The sequence below is a fragment of the Mytilus galloprovincialis genome, chromosome 8, assembly GCF_965363235.1.
Source record: "Mytilus galloprovincialis chromosome 8, xbMytGall1.hap1.1, whole genome shotgun sequence".
Classification (NCBI taxonomy): Eukaryota; Metazoa; Mollusca; class Bivalvia; order Mytilida; family Mytilidae; genus Mytilus; species Mytilus galloprovincialis.
In genome coordinates, this window is record NC_134845.1 from 27,758,369 (window position 1) to 27,782,399 (window position 24,031).

The 24,031-nt window shown below is 32.5% G+C and overlaps 1 protein-coding gene and 1 long non-coding RNA gene across 2 annotated transcripts; both read right to left on the reverse strand.

Annotated features, from left to right (window-relative positions):
- Positions 1-14,499: 14,499 nt before the first annotated feature.
- Positions 14,500-16,983, reverse strand: LOC143085484 (uncharacterized). Its single transcript, XR_012981342.1, has 2 exons — positions 15,764-16,983; positions 14,500-14,956 (listed from the first exon to the last, which is right to left on the reverse strand). It is a non-coding gene; the product is annotated as an uncharacterized LOC143085484 (long non-coding RNA).
- A 417-nt stretch (positions 16,984-17,400) lies between these two features.
- Positions 17,401-23,869, reverse strand: LOC143085482 (putative Ras-related protein Rab-33). The gene is made up of 2 exons (XM_076261851.1): positions 23,496-23,869; positions 17,401-22,477 (listed from the first exon to the last, which is right to left on the reverse strand). The coding sequence occupies exons 1-2, from the start codon at positions 23,745-23,747 to the stop codon at positions 22,013-22,015; spliced, it is 717 nt and encodes a 238-aa protein (XP_076117966.1). The 5' UTR covers positions 23,748-23,869; the 3' UTR covers positions 17,401-22,012.
- Positions 23,870-24,031: the final 162 nt, after the last annotated feature.

Consider the following 24,031-nt stretch of genomic DNA (forward strand, 5'->3'; position numbering starts at 1 on the left):
AATAATCAGTTGATGATTAGACTAAAATAACAAAATATTCTAATACAAAATACCAAAAGTAAAAAACCTCAATGAAACAAAATTAAAAATTACAGAGAAACACCATGGTTACCTAAGAGTTGTGATCCTTATCAAGGACGTATAACTAACATAACTAATATACGTCCTTGTCCTTATATTGATTTATAATAGAAGAAACAGATTTTTGTGTCACAAATTTGTTTGTACAATAATCATGTTCAATGAAGGGGAAATTAAAATGAAAGAATTAAAAAGAATTTGAGTTTATTAATTGCTTCAGTAACCTTGACCTTTGAACTAGTAACCTAAAAATCAATATGCTAAAAATATCTACTGAAACCTAACAACCATCTCATACAAGGCTCAAAATCTGCTGTTTGAAAACAAATTTGTATTTCCTGGTCCAAAATTGTTTTCTGCTGATGGTATCCTGAACATTGACTTTTGACCTGCTAACCAAACAATCAAAAAGGTCTTGATCTTTCAAAAGTTTATTGTCCAGCTACTTGTAAGTTTGGTGATGGTGTGACATATAATGCTAAAGATGTCATCTGGCAGTGAAAACCATGTTTTTGCCCCAAGGGAAGTGTACTAATTACTGATGAGACAATAAACTTTGGCCCAGTGACCTCTTGATCAATGTTTTTTCCCTCTCATTGGACATTAATAAATCAAGTTGTGAAAAGATGGACATATGGTTTAAAAGATAATCTCTGCCAACCAAAATTGGAATAAATTTTAATCTTTTAACTGATGTGACCCTAATCTTTATCCTTTTTAATTTAAAATTTACAGGGCATTCCTCATCCTATGGGTCATTTTTAAACCAAGTTTTGTAAAGGTATTTTTTAAGATTCAAAAGATAAATGCTGTCAATGTGCTGACATTGTGACATCATTCACCAGCAGGCTGAGTGTAGAGTTAACTTGGTGACACCCCAACTAATCCAAACCTGTGTGAGCACTGAAGAATAAAGACAGCAGTCATTTTACTCTGAGAATTAAGCATTGGAAGGCAGTACTACTGGTACATGTGTGAATAAACTTGGATTTCATAGTTCAAGCTTTTATTGTGGACAAAGGAGGATAACTGCAATCTTAAATATCACTTTAACAATAAATTCATTGAAACTTCCATAAGAACCAAAATTGATGCACCATGCACAAATTATGTAATTAATTATCTTGACAAGTGTGTTGATACATATATACACATCATTTTGTTCTTGAATATCTAAGTATACATGTATGTTTCATTTATAAATTTCTTGAAATGTTTATGGTTTAAAATCCTGATTTGCTTACTTATTCTCAATGCTGGTCTTGAGATAATACTTGTTTTATTAAAAATGTGTAACACACAAGACACTAACTGGTACAAGACCAGTGGCATAATTGACATTACATGTATGTTGAAGTTTGAATGGACTAAATAACCAGACTGAAGTGAAGGGTATCAAAGTATTGCAACGACTTCCAGAAATTGATATATCTTGAACAGAGGCAGATTGAAGGGTTACCGTTAGAGTGGGTGTATGGCCCCCCTTTTGTGGTAAAAATTTGGGTGATTATATAGGGAATCACTGGAGCATGACTGGACCAGGCCCCATATTCTGCAGTCAGTGCTGTTGGACCCCCACTTATAAAAAATTCTAGATTCGCCACTGTTTACTACAATTTTACCGAAGTAATTTTTTCAAAATATGTATTTAGACAAATAAAAAGTACATTCTGTATTGACCACAGCATAGGAGATTTAACGCTATCCTTTCCTGAAATAATGGTGCAGTGATCAAGAATCTTGAACTAAGAAGAAGTTTTACTGAGTTACGTGTATTTTCTCATAAGTTACAAATAGAACCAGGTAGATATCAGGATATTACTCAAATTAACAAAATATGTAGTAAATGTTCTTCCAATACTGTCAAAGACAAGGCTCATTTTTTATTTGATTGCGACAAATTTGAGGGTGATCATGGTGATAGAAATTGTATGTTAGCTAGCAAAATGTAATTCTTAGTTTAATCATACAATCAGTCAAAACAAAATCATCTAGTTATTTAGTGTAGAAAATGTTAATTTACTCAAAATTATATGTAATTTTATGTACAAACATCTTCCTTAGTGAAGATAAGATAAAGGGAATCTAATTGTGTATGTACATTTAACTGGGCATAGAAATATATATTCATCTGAATATCACAAACATACTTTTACTAGCTGATTTAAAAAAAAAAAGAAGATGTAATTGTTAAGATACATTTTTTATTCATATGTTCTCTTATTTCCTTGAGACATCATCCCCTGGTATCAACTGCATTCAAGTTAACTATGATGCTTCCTTGTTTGCTTTTGATACAGGTAGGAACAAGACATTTACACACATTTAACATGCCTATGTTTCATAAGGTATCACTCCCTGGTGTCTGCTGTCTTTAGGAATCCATAATAGTTTGCTGTTGACATAGGATGAGTCATAGTCATGCTCAACTTTTACTTTTTTTTGGCTAGTTATTATATGTTTAATTGATCCAAATTATTGTGTACTATACATATATGGATATCTATTCTTTTTTTGGCTGTTTGTTTGTTATCTATATATCAACCACCATGACCACACTTGCATTAAAATTCATTAGATATTTTAAAAATATTATTTTTAGATTCTTTATTTACATATGAATTAAGAACTAAATTGTTGTCCTTAATAAAAAATTTTGGATTATCTCATTGTTTGTATTGTACAATGTGTTATGAAAATTATTGATGTTGTTATGTTGTTGGAAAAGGGGGGGGGGGGAGTGGTCCTGAAATTGAAATCCCAGGGTCAAAAACATGAAATTCTGTGGTCTTGAATTTAAAGAAATTTAAATCCTGACATCCTGAAATTCGTAAAAAAAAATCCTTAGTTGGAAAGGATCAATCCTGAAATCCTGAGCTTACAAACACCTGATCTGATGTCCCGAAAAAGATCCTACACAGTCATTCATAGGATAGTGTTCACTAAATTCCTTTATCTAATGGTCAAGGATAGCATTGTACAATTTCTTACTTTTATAAGGATCATATACACATAATAAATTTTCTAAAACAGTATGTTGTCTGATGTTCTGTTTTCACCAGTCTCAGCAACCACAATTCATGGGAGACAACTATGTAAAATATTTCATGGCGGGAAATTCAAAATATTAAACACACACATACAAATTTTCTATGATCTTCTATCTTTGGAGGATACAGAAAATTTGGATGAAAATGTATTCAGGAAGCTACCATTTGATTTTTACAAGAGGGCATGACAGGAGTTTTGAGTTGAAAAAAAGGATAACAATATAATATGATGTTAAAAAAAAGTCAGGATAAACCAAGGTTTAGTATTAGCAAGATCTTACTAGACTGTACAAACCCTTGGATAAACTTATAAAAAAGCAGGACCGAATAGAGTGAAAAATAAAAAGGCAGAACAGTAATTACATCTTAAAATGATGATTTCTATTTTCAGTGTTTTGCAAGTCTGAATGGGGTCTTAGTTTAATCATCAATAAAATTACACGATGGTTGGGCAATTTTGTGTTCGAAATAACACCTGCTTTTATCCTCAGACTCACTGAATATCAAGTCAATATAAAAGATCAAAACACAAAAAATTTAGTCATCCAATTAATCTGTTTTGTACGGGAATCAAGGATTTGTATAGTCTAGTAAACAAATCCTTGGGGAAATGAATCCGAAATAGTATAAAATTATCTAGTGATCTTGAGGAAGCTTTTGTTCAAGTTTCGTGAAAAATTCCATGAAAATTTAAAAAAAAATAGTCATTGATGCATAACAAACTTTAACCTCACCCTGAGACCCAAATTGAAGAAAAACGACGACGAAGTGTGTACATTCCGGGCGTCGTCGTTTAAGATTGTTAAGTTTCGCCTTCTGACAAAAAAGATGAAAAGAATATTTCAACCAATTACATAACAAGTACATATATCATTTGATTTTGTGGAACACCAACCCATTCTAAATCCAAGTCCAAGAAATATGGTACTCAAAAAAGGTAGGGACTTTTTTCTCAATTAGTGTCCATGACGTCTACGGTCATGTAACCATCCACAACACCTGAAGTTTAATATAAGATAAGGCTCGGATAAAGTTAAAATAAAGTATAAAACAAATGCTATGGACAAAATGTCTTAGTTCTAACTGTGTAATAATCCGAGTACTGCACAGCTACGATATGCATTATGTATGTACTTCCGGTATACTCCACAGTTCAAATATACTTTTATCTTTAGTGGCGGATTCAGGATTTTTTAAAGGGGACAAAGTGCACCCTCCCCCTGAATTCATCACCGACCTTTCTTTAAATACGACATACATGTAGTTGAACTTTGTACAAACTTCGTAGTTTCAAAATATGAAAAAGAGTGTGTTTCTCATTCCTTAAACCGGGAACATTTTATGATAAAGTCTTGTTTGTATACAATATAGATTTAATTCAATGTAAAACAGATTACTATAAGTTTTATATTTACTAGCTGCAAAAGAAAAGATATTTAGAATATTTCTCAAAAATCAGATTTGAATTAGTTTTGTGCTCAATTCAATTTATTAAGTTTTTAAATAAGTATTACTTTAAATGAAGCCAGTCGTTTAAAAAGGAACGTTTGCATGGTACATTATTATCCGTCTATCTGTACTATGAATGTACGCCGAAAACAATTTGGACATTAAACCAAAAACGGTTTACCAATTTTATTGAAACTTTGGTTTACTTGTGGGCAGTTGTGGATCACATGAGAAATGTTAATCGCAAAGATCCTGAAATATATCCTTATGGTGCTCAATTAATATTAAGGATATTCTGATATATAGAAAAACTAGACAAATTATTGGTCACGGAGGTCGTAAAAGGATATAATGACAATTGAAATATGGAGGTTCTTAAATATTCGAGAATCATATCCAAAATCTAGGAGTATGATCCGTTATGGAGTTCATGATTTATTGATATCTGGCGCGGATTCCGTTTTAAGATGGTCAAGAAATATTTCAGGAGTTCCTTAACACCGTGATAATTTTGAAAAAATCTCATACTTTCACTTCAGTTAATAACAAATTGTTGACTAAGTTTGTACTATCTATCCCATCGAACTTACCAGCTAAGTCTGATTCGTATCTTGACTTACATCTTGCAATTGACAATGACGGGCTGTTAAGAATTTATACAACAAACTGAGATATTATTTCATCTTTTCAATAGTCAACATTACATTCCTATGAAGCAACATTCCAGCAGTACCTCCCAGTTGATATTATATAACAACAGTGACTGACGCTGTATAAGGAATATACATCTTGCGTTTCCTATCATGATTTCCTTGATATATGTTTTGCATATATAAAGGAAACTTTTGAACAAATGATTCATTATAAATTTAAATTCAGGTGTTTCACATCATTTTTTCCAGTAATATTCTATGCAAAGCACAATAACGTCATCATTCATCTCAAAAGATTTACAATTTTGTATAAAAAAAACACACTATTCATGTCTCGATGGCGTTAACTTAGGCAATATCCTTCTAGATCATAAATTAGTTAAGTCGAAAATACCTCCTTATTTCAAAGATCAGTCTGTACCAATAATTTCTTATACCTATACTAAACCAATTGCAACTAAAAATTTCAATTACAAACACGTTTTGCTGGATCTCAACATTGACGACTTCAAGTCCGGTTAAACCTCCTGATTGCACCTGTGCTTGTTCCCAATTCACATGTAACCCGACTAGCCACGTTATTACTGGAGACCTCAACGTTGTCAATAAACTTCCCTGTAAAATTTGATATCCAAAGATCCGAAATATCGTGAGTCTTAATCCATAAATTGGAAATACAGCTTCAAAATACTGATGGATTCAGTCGAGAATTATGCCAGGCAATGGACTTAACGCGAGAAAGAAGACATAGAAACAATGTTACAAAACACTTGTCCTATCTCCATGACAAATAGGTTGTTGTCTCTGCAGATAAAGCCCCAAACAACATCATTTTTGTGTGTAAATATCATTAAATAAACTGCTTGATAAATGAATAAGGTATTGACGATTCACTTGGAAACTCAACATATACCCCCACGACACTTACCAAAGAGGACATCCTGAATAATCCTAGGTTTGTTCTATGTTCTTTGAAATTTCAAACAAAGATGAAGATCACTAGCTGTATTGGATACCTAAACTACACAAGTGTCCTTACAAACAACGGTATATTGCTGGGTCTTTCGAGTGCTCCACGAAACCTTTTTCTAAATCATTGACATCTATTCTATCAGCAATCAAAGCCGGGCTCTAAAGTCATTGTGAAACTGCCTATTCTAGAGGTGGTGTGAATGAAATGTAGATACTCAAAAATTCCAACAATCTTTTAGAGTACATACAATCAAAGACTATCTCATCTTCAAATAGTATTAAACCATTTGGCTTTTCTACACTTTACACAAGTATTCCCCATTCCAAACTAAATGACAAATTTAAAGAGTTGGTATTACTTTGTTTCATTAAAAACAATGGCGAACGTATAGATACAAGTATCTTGTCTTAAAAATTGGGGAGGGATAAATCCTACTTTGTAAAGAATCACTCTGATTCAAACAAAAAATTCTCTGAAAGTGACATTATCAAGATGCTTGATATCTTGATTGACAATATATTTATTACGTTTGGAGGACGAGTTTTTCAACAGACTGTCGGAATGTGAGCCAATTGTGCCCCTCTTCTTGCCGACTTGTTTCTTTATTATTGTGAGGCTGACTTCATACAGGAACTTCTTAGGAAGAAAGATAAAAAGTTAGCAATATCCTTTAACTTTACGTTCCGCTATATAATGATGATGTTCTCTCACCAAATAATACAAAATTTGGTGACTACTAGTATGTTGAGACAAGAGATAAAATGATACTTCAGATACAGTTAAGTCTGCCTCGTATTTTGACTAACATCTAGAAATTGACAATGAATGTCGGTTTAAAACAAAACTTTACGACAAAAGAGATGATTTCAGCCTCCCAATAGTGAACTTTCCATTTCTATGTAGCAACATTCCAGTAGCGCCTGCATACGGAGTATATATTTCCCAATTGATACGATATTCCCAAGCTTGTATTTCCTATCATGATTCCTTGATAGAGGATTGCTGCTCACAAGGAAGCTATTAAACCAAGAGTTCAAAATGGTGACGTTGAAATTATCCTTTCGTAAATTTTACGGACGCCATCACGAGTTGGTTGACCGTTATGAAATAACCGTGTCACAGATGATATCGGATATGTTTCTTATGTCGTAACTGCAATATTCTTCCCTTTTCACGAATATGACCTACCAAATTAGACTATTTACTGGATTTGTAATAACATAAGCAACACGACAGGTGCCACATGTGGAGCAGAATCTGCTTACTTTTCCAGAGCACCTGAGATCACCCTAAGTTTTTGGTGGGGTTCGTGTTACTTAGTCTTTAGTTTTCTATATTGTGTCTTCTGTATACTATTATTTGTCTGTTTGTCTTTTACTTTTAGCCATGGCGTTGTCAGTTTATTTTCAATCTATGAGTTTGACTGTCCCTCTGATATCTTTCGTCCCTCTTTCAGAAAGGATATACAGTTACGATACTATTGTCCGGTCGTTATTTTTTTTTTCTTAAATTAATATTGATTCAATCATAGGGTTTTTGAATCGGAAATAAACAAATTCATTCTAAATTCAGTTGTTGGCATGATAGATCATGCATGATACGGGTTATGTTCTTCTCGTATATTTTATGGTGGTATGCTAATAACCCGCTAAAGGTCGAGATTGTGCTTGATTTTCATACGACGAAGATCTAATGTTTCAATCAGTTTAATTGAGGTCTTATTCTGGAATGTCTGTAACTGCTAGTATATAGTCCTTTGAAAAATAACGTATCAGTCATTTTAATTAGTTTCTTCAGAGACATATAATACAATATATTGTACATATAATACAATATATTGTATTATATGTCTATTCTGACATCTGACTTTTTATAAACTGAGTTTTACTGTGCGTATTGCTGTGTGATTGTATATTCTACATTGTCTGGAGATATAATAGGGGGATTAATATACCACAAAACAGTCCGGTTTAACTCCGCCGTATTTTGTGCAGGTCCCAAATCAGAAGCCCCTGGGCTTTGTTGGTCATTCATTGTTTTTAGCTCACCTGGCCGAAAGGCCAAGTGAGCTTTTCTCATCACTTGGCGTCCGGCGTCCGTCGTCGTCGTCCGTCGTCGTCGTCCGTCGTCGTCGTCCTGCGTTAACTTTTACAAAAATCTTCTCCTCTGAAACTTCTGGGCCAAATTTAACCAAACTTGGCCAAAATCATCATTGGGGTATCTAGTTAAAAAAAATGTGTCCGGTAACTCGGCCAACAAACCAAGATGGCCGCCATGGCTAAAAATAGAACATGGGGGTAAAATGCAGTTTTTGGCTTATAACTCAAAAACCAAAGCATTAAGAGCAAATCTGACAGGAAGTAAAATTGTTGATCAGGTCACGATCTATCTGCCCTGGAATTTTCAGATGAATCGGATAATCGGTAATTTTGAGGAAATTTTGCTGTTTTTTTTGTTATTATCTTGAATATTATTATAGATAGAGATAAACTGTAAACAGCAATAATGTACAGCAAAGTAAGAACTAAAAATAAGTCAGTATGACCAAAATAGTCAATTGACCCCCTAAGGAGTTATTGCCCTTCATAGTCAATTTTTAACAATTTTCTTAAAATTTGAAGATTTTCAATAACATTTTCCACAGAAAGTACTGTTGTAGAGAGAGATAATTGTAAGCAGCAAGAATGTTTAGTAAAGTAAGATCTACAAACACATCAACATCACCAAAACACAATTTTGTCATGAATCCATCTGTGTCCATTGTTTCATATTCACATAGACCAAGGTGAGCGACACAGGCTCTTTAGAGCCTCTAGTTTTTAATTTTTAGTTCATTTTATATATGATTCAGGGCCAGCTGAAGCCCACCTCCAGGTGCAGGATTTTCGTACCGTGTAAATGACTCACTGGTAGCCTTGGTCTACATGTTTTCTGCTATTTGGTCGAGGTGTTGTATATATCGGACACATTCCACATTTCCATTCTTTTTCCCTCTGAATGTTTACGTACAATAAGCAACAAGATAGGTGCCACATGTAAAACTGGATATTGCTACCTATCCGAGGCACCTTTAATAGATTATCCCTGGTTTCTCGTTGAATTCTTGTTGCTCAGTATTAAGTTTTTCGTGTAATGTTTGTAGAATGTTCTTTATGTTTTCGATGTTTGTCATTGGTTTTTTGGGGTTCTCTTTAACTTTAAAATTTTGACTAATATAAACTAGAGGCTCTAAAGAGCCTGTGTCGCTCACCTTGGTCTATGTGCATATTAAACAAAGGACACAAATGGATTCATGACAAAATTGTATTTTGGTGATGGTGATGTGTTTGAAGTTCTTACTTTACTGACCGATTTTGCTTCTTACAATTATATCTATAATGAACTTTGCCCATTAGTAACAGAGAACTATATTTGGTAAAAATTTACATATATTTACCAAATTAATGAAAATTGTTAAAAATTGACTATAAAGGGCAATAACTCCGTAAGGGGTCAATTGACCATTTAGGTCATGTTGACTTATTTGTAGATCTTACTTTGCTGAACATTATTGCTGTTTACAGTTTATCGCTATCTATAATAGTATTCAAGATAACCAAAAACGGCAAAATTTCTTTAAAAATTACCAATTGGAGGGCAGCAACCCAACAACCAGTTGTCCAATTCATCTGAAAAATTCAGGGCAGATAGATATTGACTTGATTAACAATTTAACTTCTTGTCAGATTTGCTCTAGATGCTTTGAATTCATAGTTATAAGCCAAAAACTGCATTTTACCCCTATGTTCTATTTTTAGCCGTGGCGGCCATCTTGGTTGAATGGCCAGGTCATCGGACACATTTTTCAAACTAGATACCCCAAAGATGATTGTGGCCTAGTAGTTTCAGTGGATATTTTGTAAAAGATTACTTAGATTTATGAAAAATGGTTAAAGATTGACTATAAAGGGCAATAACTCCTAAAGGGGTCAACTGACCATTTTGGTCATGTTGACTTATTTGTAGATCTTACTTTGCTGAACATTATTGCTGTTTACAATTTATCTCTATCTATAATAATATTCAAGATAATAACCAAAAACAGCAAAATTTCCTCAAAATTACCAATTCAGGGGCAGCAACCCAACAACCGATTGACCGATTCATCTGAAAATTTCAGGGCAGATAGATCTTGACCTGATAAACATTTTTATCCCATGTCAGATTTCCTCAAAATGCTTTGGTTTTTGAGTTATAAGCCAAAAACTGCATTTTACCCCTATGTTCTATTTTTAGCGGTGGCGGCCATCTTGGTTGGTTGACCAGGTCACGCCACACATTTTTTAAACTAGATACCCCAAAGATGATTGTGGCCAAGTTTGGATTAATTTGGCCCAGTAGTTTCAGAAGAGAAGATTTTTGTAAAAGATTAATTTAATTTATGAAAAATGGTTAAAATTGACTATAAAGGGCAATAACTCCTAAACGGGTCAACTGACCATTTTGGTCATGTGACTTATTTGTAGATCTTACTTTGCTGAACATTATTGCTGTTTACAGTTTATCTCTATCTATAATAATATTCAAGATAATAACCAAAAACAGCAAAATTTCCTCAAAATTACCAATTCAGGGGCAGCAACCCAACAACCGATTGACTGATTCATCTGAAAATTTCAGGGCAGATAGATCTTGACCTGATAAACCTTTTTATCCCGTCAGATTTCCTCAAAATGCTTTGGTTTTTGAGTTATAAGCCAAAAACTGCATTTTACCCCTTTGTTCTATTTTTAGCCGTGGCGGCCATCTTGGTTGGTTGACCAGGTCACGCCACACATTTTTTAAACTAGATACCCCAAAGATGATTGTGGCCAAGTTTGGATTAATTTGGCCCAGTAGTTTCAGAGGAGAAGATTTTTGTAAAAGATTACTTTAATTAACGAAAAATGGTTAAAAATTGACTATAAAGGGCAATAACTCCTAAACGGGTCAACTGACCATTTTGGTCATGTTGACTTATTTGTAGATCTTACTTTGCTGAACATTATTGCTGTTTACAGTTTATCTCTATCTATAATAATATTCAAGATAATAACCAAAAACAGCAAAATTTCCTCAAAATTACCAATTCAGGGGCAGCAACCCAACAACCGATTGACCGATTCATCTGAAAATTTCAGGGCAGATAGATCTTGACCTGATAAACATTTTTACCCCATGTCAGATTTGCTCTAAATGCTTTGGTTTTTGAGTTATAAGCCAAAAACTGCATTTTACCCCTATGTTCTATTTTTAGCCGTGGCGGCCATCTTGGTTGGTTGACCGGGTCACGCCACACATTTTTAAACTAGATACCCCAATGATGATTGTGGCCAAGTTTGGTTTGATTTGGCCCAGTAGTTTCAGAGGAGAAGATTTTTGTAAAAGTTAACGACAACGGACGACGACGACGACGGACGACGGACGACGACGGACGCCAAGTGATGAGAAAAGCTCACTTGGCCCTTCGGGCCAGGTGAGCTAAAAAAGAAGATGTGGTATGATTGCCAATGAGACAACTAGCCACAAAAGACCAAAATGACACAGAAATTAACAACTATAGGTCACTGTACTGCCTTCAACAATGAGCAAAGCCTATACCACATAGTCAGCTATAAAAGGCCCTGATAACACAATGCAAAACAAGTCTAACAAGAAAACTAACGGCCTTATTTATGTACAAAAAAATGAACGAAAAACAAATATGTAACACATAAACAAACGACAACCACTGAATTACAGGCTCCTGACTTGGGACAGGCACATACATAAATAATGTGGCGGGGTTAAACATGTTAGCGGGATCCCAACCCTCCCCCTAACCTGGGACAGTGGTGCAGAGGCGGATTTAGGGGGGGGGGCCCGGGCCCCCCCTTTTTGGGAAAAAAATTGGTTGCTTATATAGGGAATCACTGAAGCGTGACTGGAGCGGGCCCCCTCTTAGGTCAGTCAGTGGGCCCCCACTTATGAAAATTTCTGGATCCGCCACTGTGGTATAACAGTACAACAGAAGAACGAACTAGAACTATAAGTCCTTTTAATATCTTCTGTCTTTTCCCAAGAATATTTCTCTATATCATTATATTCATTCAATAGGCTCTGTTGTTAAATTAAGTTTCCTGTTTATGGCCATTTTGATCGTAGTAACATCACTTCTCAGATTTACTATGTCAGGAACATATTTTTTTATTTCTATGTATATCAGCAGTTTATTAGATGTTCTTTAAATTTTTGCCAACCAAAAACTTTCTTTGACTTGACAGGGCTGTCATTTATTTCTTTGTTTAAGCAAGTGATCATCCTGTTGAAATTGCAACACTGAATACAGCCAAGGTTTTCAATTGTGTGCTTTACTACTCCAACATAAGGTTAGATAGCACAAGGCATGAAAAATAATCCCTTCACCTCCTGCTATCATGGCTATCCTTGTTATGTGTTATAAGAACAAAAGAAGATGTATGATATACAGAATAAGTCAAAATTATTGTATTTGAGGGAATCTTGAAATCCTCCACATTTCGATTTCAGGTTCTCCTAGGATAAATAAAATCTCATGTAGGTTATTTAAAGGAGCTATATCTATGCTTAAGGGCATACGATACAGTTACAGGGAATGTAATGACGTTGCTAACGTAAAATGTTATTTTCGCGACGTCAAACTATGACATATCGGGAAAAGATGCATTTTTCGACTGATTTTTATCATTCAAACTGTTTTAATTTGAAAACGAGTGCATGGACCCCTATTTTTTAAAACAGCAATTTGTTTCATTTTGCAAGGAGATTATGTGACCCAAATTTTATAAAACTGTAAATAGCGCATTTTTTTTAATTTTGATAAACATGCAGCAAAAAATGACGTTTTTCCTCTATTCATGAACATTTGATAAATATAGAGTTATTTCGGAATAAAAAAATGCATAATTTTTAATGATACTTATAAAATACAGAAATTACCGATTATTTAACAAAAAACAATCTGTGTTCATCTTTTAAAACAAAAAAGTTATGTCTTTTTTTCGAAAAAGAAAATACGGACACAAATCTGAATTTTGAGCAAATTTACAAAATGTCGACCTCATTTTACTCAAAAAGTAGCACATGAAGGTATATTTTTTATTACATATTTGATTTAATCAGATAAAAAATAGCCTATATGCAAATTTTCATCAACTTGTAAATACAGGTTCAAAACTGTATCGTATGCCCTTAATCCAGACTTTTTACCTAATCCAATCCAAACTTTGCTTAGTTTGGGGGTCCTTAAGCTTCCTTCCCTTTTTTCAAAATTCTGTATTCGCATAGGAGCTCCAGCCTCCACCTCAACTCTTATTATTTGTTGATCAAGAGAGCAAATTGATAAAACTAAAGGCATGCATACTTGAAAAAACTGCTCTAAAGATATAACTCACATTTTTCAAATTTGTGCATATGTACACAGACATGAGAATAATCGGGACCTAGAATTGGTAGATAACCTGGGTAAATTCTGTTTAGTAAGGGTGGTTAGTGCCTAAGGAAACAATACTTCCAATCTTTTCAAAAACCAAACATAATAAACCAAGTATGGGAGTTCTAATCATGCTGATTTGAAATCATATGATATGAAATCATGTCATCCTACACTCTATTGTCATTGGTCTAAAAAGACACAGAAACATTACAGGAAGCTGTAATCTGTTTAAATACAGAAACAGTTTTATGATTCTGAGCAAAGTATCATTTGTAATTCTTACAACTAATAGAAATATTCTGCTCTTTAAAAAAAGAATAAAATTTTTGCCTTTGATTGAATGATTGATTATTTCATGTATATATGCAACTTACAGCACTCTTAGCTATTTAGTCCAGTTTGTATTCGTGGTGGAAGCTGGATAGTCTCACATAGACAAGCTGGGGCCGTGGGACCAGCTTGTCTGGCAAAAAAGCTGTTGGACGTCAAGAGTAATCTCATACTAGAAGCTTAAATGTCAGAAGAGAACACCATCCTATTGACAGGAAAACTTACAATCCTTATCAATTAAGATTGGAGTTTAGCACACGTGTCAAACACTGGTGGGCAAGAACTCACCACCTCAGTGTTAACATATTCTTATGCATGGTTGAAAGCTGTAATGTAATCTATAGTTGTTTACTTACACATCATTTGGTCTCTGGTTAAGAAATGTCTCATTGGCAATCATACCACAACTTATTTAGTGATACAATAGATGAGCTAAAAAGACCAGCCTTTGTGGCCCTCATTTGCTTTTGACCAAGTGATCTAATACAAATAAATGGTGTACTATTTTAATGAACATAGCAGATGATATGACATAAATACAATATTCCATGTTCTATTGCACATTGCCGTACATTATTCTTTCCTTTAAACAAACAAACCTAAGGAATGCCAGTTCAAATAAATGTCTACATTCTACTCCATACTAGTGTCTTCAATTTTTATTAGGCATGAAAGAAAAAAGATAGTGTAATATAGAATGCAGAAATTTATCAGGGGCATCCATTACAAATGAAAGACATTTTTTGACATCACCACTTATTAATTTTTGCATTATCATCAATAACCTTATTTCTTTTTATTTCATTTTGTTGAAATATTATTACTTTATTTTTAAACAAATAAAATCTCCTCAGCCAAAAAATAATTAAAACAGGAAGACATATTTGACCTTAGAAACCTGAGATCAGGATTAACCAATGAATATGCAAAAATTAATAATAACATTAAACTAGAGGCTCTAAAGAGCCTGTGTCGCTCACCTTGGTCTATGTGCATATTAAACAAAGGACACAAATGGATTCATGACAAAATTGTATTTTGGTGATGGTGATGTGTTTGAAGTTCTTACTTTACTGAACATTCTTGCTTCTTACAATTATATCTATAATGAACTTTGCCCATTAGTAACAGAGAAAAATATTTGGTAAAAATTTACATAAATTTACCAAATTAATGAAAATTGTTAAAAATTGACTATAAAGGGCAATAACTCCTTAAGGGGTCAACTGACAATTTTGGTCATGTTTGACTTATTTGTAGGTCTTACTTTGCTGAACATTATTGCTGTTTACAGTTTATCTCTATCTATAATAGTATTCAAGATAATAACCAAAAACTGCAAAATTTCCTTAAAATAACCATTTCACAGGCAGCAACCCAACAACAGGTTGTCCTATTCGTCTGAAAATTTCAAGGCAGATAGATCTTGACCTGATCAACCATTTTACCCTATGTCAGATTTGCTCTAAATGCTTTGGTTTTTGAGTTATTAGCCAAAAACTGCATTTTACCCCTATGTTCTATTTTTAGCCATGGTGGCCATCTTGGTTGGTTTGACGGGTCACGCCACACATTTTTTAAACTAGATACCCCAAGGATGATTGTGGCCAAGTTTGGTAGAATTTGGCCCAGTAGTTTCAGAGGAGAAGATTTTTGTAAAAGTTTACGGACGACAGACGACGGACGCAGGACGACGGACGACGGACGCCAAGTGATGAGAAAAGCTCACTTGACCTTTCAGGTCAGGTGAGCTAACAATACAATGTACAAACATTTTTCATACAATAATAAGTTCCCCTTTGATTATGTTACTATATGTATATAACACAAATTTCCATAATAGAAATGTACATCAACTAAGAAATGAAAGCATCAATTTCAAAGTTTGAAACATATTAGAAAATATTGCTTAGAAAAATACTTTTTTTTTAGCTTTTTTGATAAACTTTATCAGAAACCACAACAATGGAAGAAAACAACAGATAATCAACATACAACCATAAAATTATATTTTCCCAGCCAAAAGTTACAATCCTATCCCCTCCTCATTACTGAAGAAAAGAAAAGGGGCCCAGATCATAACCTTAGGCTACTGAAGATGTCATTTTACTTTAAACATTTACAAATCACAAGTAAGATTTAACAGAGATCCTAATCAACATTACAGTTTTTTCATCATCAACTATTATTTACAATAAGTTAACCCATAACAGGCTAACCTTGGTACAGTTATACAAAGGTCATGCATATAATTGAGAGTTGAACCATTATTTACAATAAGATAACCCATAACAGTCTTACTTTGGTACAGTTATACAAAGGTCAAAATGCGTATAATGGAGAGTTGAAAACAATATATCAAAAAGCAATGAATTACTACATAAAAACATTAAAATATTTATATTTTGTAATGACATATACATCCACAGTATTGTCTTAAAGCTCAAAACTTTTGGTTTCAGTAGTACTCTATTTCTAATATTTTTCAACATAGAAACAAAATCCTAGAACAATACTTAGTTACAACTGCACCAATGTCCAATCTATAACAGGACAGATTTTAAAACTTACCGTAATTCCAAATCAATTAAAATTACAACTGATATTTAAAAGGGGTAAGAAATTGTGTTATAGAACAATTGTGTACTTTAAATTATTCACAAAAACTCAATGGGTGAACAAATAGATTGCATACTGCACCAAAATTTGAAAATAAATTTAATTAAGTTACTTCTGGATCAACCCCAATCAATTAAATACATATAAAGTTGTTGTCAGAAAAGCATAAGAACTAACAATTGACAAAAACTATAAAGTACACTCACATTTCATCATCTTTGTATAAATATAGATTTGACCACAATCCCTCATTGATTATATTTATAAACCAAGATAGACGATAGACAAATTATAAAATCCTTTGATGATTGTTTAGGAAAAAGTCCTGTTTAAGGCAGCAACCATTTGATTTTCTGGGGGGGGGGGGGGGGGGCTATGGTTTTTTTTGGAAAAAAAAGTTTGTTTCCAGTTTTTGGAGAAAAAAATAATTTGTTTTTGATTCTGAGAAAAAAAAATTGTTGTTTCACCCTCAGCTGCCACTATATGTAATGCTAAAATTGAAAAAAAAAAATTGTTTTCGACTTGTCGTGAAAAAAATAGATTGTTTTTCGCCACAGGCGAAAAAAAAAATTTGTCCAGAAAAAAAAACCATAGCCTCCCCCAGAAAATCAAATGGTTGCTGCCTAAACGACCTTCATTGTCATGTTTAAATAACCTGCATTGTCACTGAACAATAGGCATTATAGTTTAGGGGCCAGGCATGCACCTCAGTTTCTCCCTGTGTTGTAGACCCATTAGTGACCTTGGGTTGTTTTTTTTTGCTCTTTGGTCAGGTTTTTATCTCTTTGACACATTCCTGGTTTCTATTCTCAATTTTGCAAACATTGACGAAAAAGCATAATAAAATTACTGAAAATTTGGTTCAAAATTCAATTGAGCAGTTTATGTATTTTAATTTTATAATTTAATGTGTCAATAAATCAGGGGCATTTTATAGCAAATAGAAATGAGTTGTGGTGGTAGTGAAAAAATAGCAAAACTAATACTTCTACAATATCTCTGACTTAGTTGTCTAAGAAAATAGATGATCACTAGATGAATATAATAAAAAAGCACTTATATATGCTGAATACTTCATTGATGATTATGCATAAATAAGTATAAATATCAATAAAAACACTGAAACTCAAAAGGCAACATTTACAAGAAGTAAAATATAGTATTGTAATGTATCGTATAAACATCCAAACAAAAATGTATTTGTATACATGTAGTAGATAGGTCAGTCTTGCACTCTTTGTTAGGTTGCCTATTTAAAATTAGAAATAAGTACTTATAAAGGAAGGTACTCTAAAAGAGGTTTCCTGGTTTATTATTTTCTCAATTTTCATGCATAAACATTTCATGCTGGATTCAAATTTGCACATCAAATATAGGTACACCCTTCACATCAATGTTTTTGCTTTCTTCAAATCTTTCACAAGGAATTTTTTCACACATAAAAATGCAAAATAAGTGAAAATGAATTATGTGCAAAAATTGACATGGTTATCAAAAACACCACTCTGAGAGTTGCTGAGAAGAGACATGTAAGCCTTCAAGTTTGTTTTTGTTCCCATTTTTGTTGACTTTGTTGTGCATGGTCAGTGGTCATGTATGAATTGTTATGAAAAGAGAACCATAGAGTTTATATTTAAGTGTTTAATTTAAAAAACATTTTTCATTCATTATTTTGTACATAAATTAGGCCATAAGTTTTCTTGTTTGAATTGTTTTACATAAATTTGTCATTTCAGGCCTTTCATAGCTTACATGTACTATGCTGTTTGGGCTTTGCTCAATATTGAAGGCCATACAGTGACCTATTGTTTTAAATTTCTGCATCTTTTGATCTCTCTTATAATACCTGCATGATATAAAAGACAGTAATTGAGCTGATACATTAACAACCAACCGTAAATGAAATAACAATTTCGTGCAGGACAGAAAACACACATATTTTCTTTTGGCAAATAATAACAATATAACAATAAAATTAAAACCTGTAGTTTAATAATATTATTTCTTTCTTATCAACCAGGATAAAAAAATACTAAAAAGGAATTGGCAGATTCACTTCCCTTCTCAATGCCCACTTGTTATGTTCATGCAAGATCGAATAGAATACAGTGCTTAATTTTCACATTATAAAAACAAATTTACATGATAATGCAAAACACAGGAAAAGAAGTGTTCACACTTGAACACTTTAACAGGCAAATCAAAAATAAACATTACTATGTTCTTACACATGTTACATTGTCATCAACAGTTAGTTCAAATATATGCAATATGTAGAAATATGTAGAAAAGCTAATGTGGGGTATACAGAAATGACAGACTAACCCAACATGACACACATAATCAAAGGGCTTGTGAGCTCTGAAGGATAAAGATTACATTCATTTTGTATTGGGAAGTTATACTCAACATTGGCAAGCAATGAAGAGGGTGGTAAAGGGGGGGTGCTTGCACGAAAAAAACGGGAAATAAGACATAATTTCACGTTGAACGTGAAATAGTTTCTGTAATGAACGTTGCACGAAAAATAAATACTTTTATGTGAACCTTTTGTGACTGAGTCACTGTCTTCTTGTATATATTAACTCTTTGTTTTACTTGATATTCCCAATTTAGTATACACATTTATGAGATAATTGGTTTACGGCTTTTAAAAAAGTATTTCTTGACGATCCCTGCCAAGTGTTTGAATTTATTTGAAAAATACAGAGCACGCAAAATAAGACTTTGAAAATCACGATGCACGTAAAATTAAATAAGCAGAACACGTTGAATGAGGCACCCGTCTTGCACGACTGAATGTGAAATAAAAAAGTAAAAACACATTGAACGTGAAATAAAAAACGGCGATCACATTGCACGAAAATAACCCTTTACCACCCTCAATGAATTGTCCAACTAAAATTATGGACAAAGGAAGATAACTCCAATTTTAAATACTACATTATGCACCATGCACAATATAAGTAATTTTTTTATGAGTATGGTTAAACTCATTCACATATTTTTTTAACTTGAATATCAGATTATATATTTCATTTGGTTGATTTAAATGTTTTTGGCAATGATGTTAAACGAATGTAGGGCAGAAAGTAACAGGACAAAAAGTCACGGACAAAAAGTCACAGGACAAAAAGTCACAATTCATTTTTTCTAATTATTTTCTTTGAGTAAAAAACGCTTATTTTCTACAAAAATATTTTTGTATTTTTTCCTTGAACTATTGTATATAAACCAACTTTGTAAACAAAATTTATCAAACAATATCAAAATTGATCAAATAATTGTTAAAAAAACAAAGTGACTTGGCAGTTAAATGGCTTTATGGTGTCAAGAAATATATCCTTTGCATGATTAGAATTATATAAATCTACATTTTTCAAGTATAATGACATATTTCCTAAACTTTAATATGAATATATGTATTAAAAAGTAAATAGTTCAAGATATTTCTCTTATATATTAAAACAATTGTCAACAAACTATTTATCCTGTGACTTTTTGTCCTATCAAAACTGTGACTTTATGTCCTGTGACTTTTTGTCCTGTGACTTTCTGTCCGTTTACCATGTTAAACAACTCTAGTAGTGGAAAGAACATGTTGTGCTCAATGCACTATGTTTTGTTAATGTCAAAATAGTGATTAAGTCTGGAAAATTAATTTAGTGTTTTTGATTGTATGAATATGATCTTTACCTTCAAAATAAAGAATGTCTATATGTCAAAATATATATTTATATGTGTAAATGTGACCTCTAAAAAGTTACTCTAAAAAAAATCTTCTTCAAACATTTCTATGGAAAAAAAAAGTATCTAACTGTAATCAAAACAATGCCATTATTGAATAACTTCTATGTTTGTATCTAAGTTGCTTTGCACAATTTTTGGTACATGATCATGACTCAATATTTTAACAATAAACATAAAGTTATGACATGTGCAAATTAAATAAACTTGGACTAAAGATTAAAAAAAAAAGGAACACAGGGAGATATTGTTCACTTATTTTACCCCAACTCAAGATACAAGTTTTAGGAACTGAAAAGTGTCATATGTTAAATAGCATTTCCAGATGAAGCTTGATACTATACAAATTTATATAAAGAAACTATGACTTGCAGTTGCCGAGAAAAATGATGAAAATTTCAAATATGTGCATGACATTATAAAGATATAAGAACAGGTATTTAAGTACATAATTTTTCAGCATCTATCTTTATTTATAGTAAAATACAAACCTTATTCTTAAAACTTAATTTATTTTGCACCAAAAATCTGTGTTCTACAAAAATTGGATACTTAAAATCTACACTGTGTAGAACGCCACATGCAGGGTGTCGGCTATGCTTGACGCAGGATGGCAGTTTTAAAGCAAAGAAAAACGATCAAGGCAAGTTCAAAAGTTTCTTTTTTTTTAAATTCTTAGTAACAAATAATGTATTACATGGAAGGAACCCAACCAAGCAAGAAGCAGACATTTATAGTGCTCTGGTTTCTCAACACCTCTCCCTAGTTTTACGTGTTGCGGATTTTTCAGCTTCATTTGCAAGTTTCTTGACAAAAAAGTACTATTGACGAATTTTTCCGGTATAATTTGTATAGAAATGAATTCCTATCAAGGTGAAATCTATAAAACTCATAAAGAAAACCTAAAATGTGACTTAATTTTTGTCTTTGGAATGTTAAACATAATTGAAGAGAAGATACATTTACTCCTTCGTTTAACTGTAATGGGTAATTGTATTAATATAAAGTAAATACAATAAACATGTTATGCATGATTGAACATAAGACAAAAATTGAACAAAATGTTGATAGTCTACCAAAATACAACACTAGAAAAAATATATCTTCTTTCCAGTGTGAAGACTAGAGAAATACTTTGTAGAACTAACAACATTTAAAGTGGTCAGATTTCTTAAACATTAGTTCAATAACAAAACATAAGGGTATTCAAACTGCAGTGAAACAATCTATACTATACATTGATGAAAAAGAAAACAACTTAAAATACCAACATATCTTTTAAAATACCTATACTTATCAGAGATCAACCCTCCTTCATATGTATCAAAGGGAAGACAACTGTAATTTTCTGGATTTTTTCCTGAAGGCTGATCTGAAGGTAGACAAATAAGGAACTCTTCAAATCTTTCAGTTTGAAAGTGAGTACTGGTAAAGAAGTTGATAGGTATAAAGATGGGGTTTGTCCATATATATGTCACGCTTTAAATGCCTTTCATCAACAATGATTTTTATTGATATTGTCCAAGTTTAAAATTAATTTTCAATAAAGAAAAAACAGTCTATAAATATAAAGCAATCCCATCATTTTATGTTGTCAATAATATAATAAATAATTAAACGATCACTAAAACAACTGACTTTAACAAAAACATTGATCTTTTTCACTGGCCTTCTTATCCTGCAGTGAGATAACTTGAACATTACTTGGTAAATTTGTTGGAGCAATGAAAGGTGTCATCATGGGTTTGGAGTTTTTCAACTTATGAGCCAGTGTCATAAAGATGGCTTCAACATGATTGGCCTTTTCATCATCCTTTGCAGAAGTTTCAAATAAAGGCATACTATGTGAGTCTGCAAATTTCTGAGCTAAATTTGTATTTATAGCAACCTTAGCCGTCATATCACACTTGTTACCCACTAGAATTCTCGGTATTTCCTGATTCAGGTTATGACGATCACATTCTTCTATCCAAGATGGCATACTCTCAAATGAACTCATTTTTGTGACATCATAAACAAAGACAACAGCATGGACATTTCTGTAATAGTGTTGTACCATAGATTTACGGAATCTTTCTTGACCAGCCGTATCCCAAAGTTGTAGCTAAAATAACAAAGAAAGTATTTAAAAGATAAGATGTACAATCTTGTTTTTATAAAATGGCACAGATTTAATTCAGAGTTAAAATAAAGGTTATGTCAATTAAAGACAAAAGCCCCCAACAAGGAGTAAATTGACCGTTTTCACTACCTAATTTTTTTGTCAGGTGTGGAGCAGCATTTGATAAAAAAGGGAGACCTGGAAGACCAACGTTTGGTGTGAATCTAATAATCAAAGTGCTTGTTAGCACTGAACAGTAAAGATTGCTTCAATTTTTATCAGTGAGAAGTAAAATTAATTATTGCATTGGTTGTAGTTGATTTAACAGCAAAACTGAACAAAGGAAGATAACTCCATTTTTTTTTTTTAACAATGACATCATTCTATATTTAGAACAGATATTAGATTCCTGGAGTCGATTTCACAAAGAAACTTACGATTAAGATTGGTCGTAAGTATACTGATTTATTCATGACTTAAGACCAATCTTAGTCTTAAGTTTTTTTTGTGAAACCGACTCCAGCACCTTGCAAAAGTAATTTTCTTCTTAGGTTGCCGAGTTATGTTACCTGATGTCAGTTAAATGGGGAATATTGGCTGCCATTTAGCGCAAATTAACTTGCCTTTTATCCCTCATTTATATTAACCATATATGCTAAATGAATGATAGTGTTTTATTTCTGAACACAGAAATCTTTTCAAAAAAATGTTGTCATAAGCAAAAAATATCTTAGATTTCAAATTCTCCAAGATACTGGAAGGGACCAGCTAATTATCCCTTTGGAATCTAAATGACTATGGGAAGTTTTATTGTTTGTATCCAAAATTGTAAATATTAGTCACATCATTGACATTAGTTAAACATATCAAATATCCATTGTTTATGGCATTTTAAACCAATCACAATGTTTTGGTGTAGACTTTTTGAAAATATTACCAAAAAGACATTAGATTCTGAAACAGCGAAATTATAGGTAACTGAACTTGAAGGATATGTCATTTCTCATTTATTATTATTTACTTTAATTTGTTCCTTGTCAACTTCTACCATTCGCTCTCTAAAGTCAACACCAATAGTTGCTTCTGTTTTATCTGGAAATTTTCCACAGCAAAATCTGTATGTCAAACATGTTTTACCAACATTAGAGTCTCCTATAACAATGATTTTGAAAATTCTCTTTTGTGCTTGTTTTTCAATAACTGTAACAGATGATTCAAATTGTTCTTCGTGTGTATTGTCAACAGCCTTAGAGTTTGATAATGGTTCCATCATGTTGCAATGGTTATTTAATCATGTGTGTAACATATCATATATATTGGAAAATTGTATATTTCATTGTTTTCCTTAATTTTTGACACATTCCAATTATTCGTCGTAGCTTCTTCAATGTCAAATAAAAGCTTGAAAATTGTATTGAATATTTCTTAACAAAAGCGTTTTACTGATTTTTACGATGTCATTTTCCATGCTCCTTTCCTTTTAAAATATTTGACATTAGAGACTAATTTATTTCTAAAATTTGACTTAATATAACATTTTAGTACATTATTTTCCTC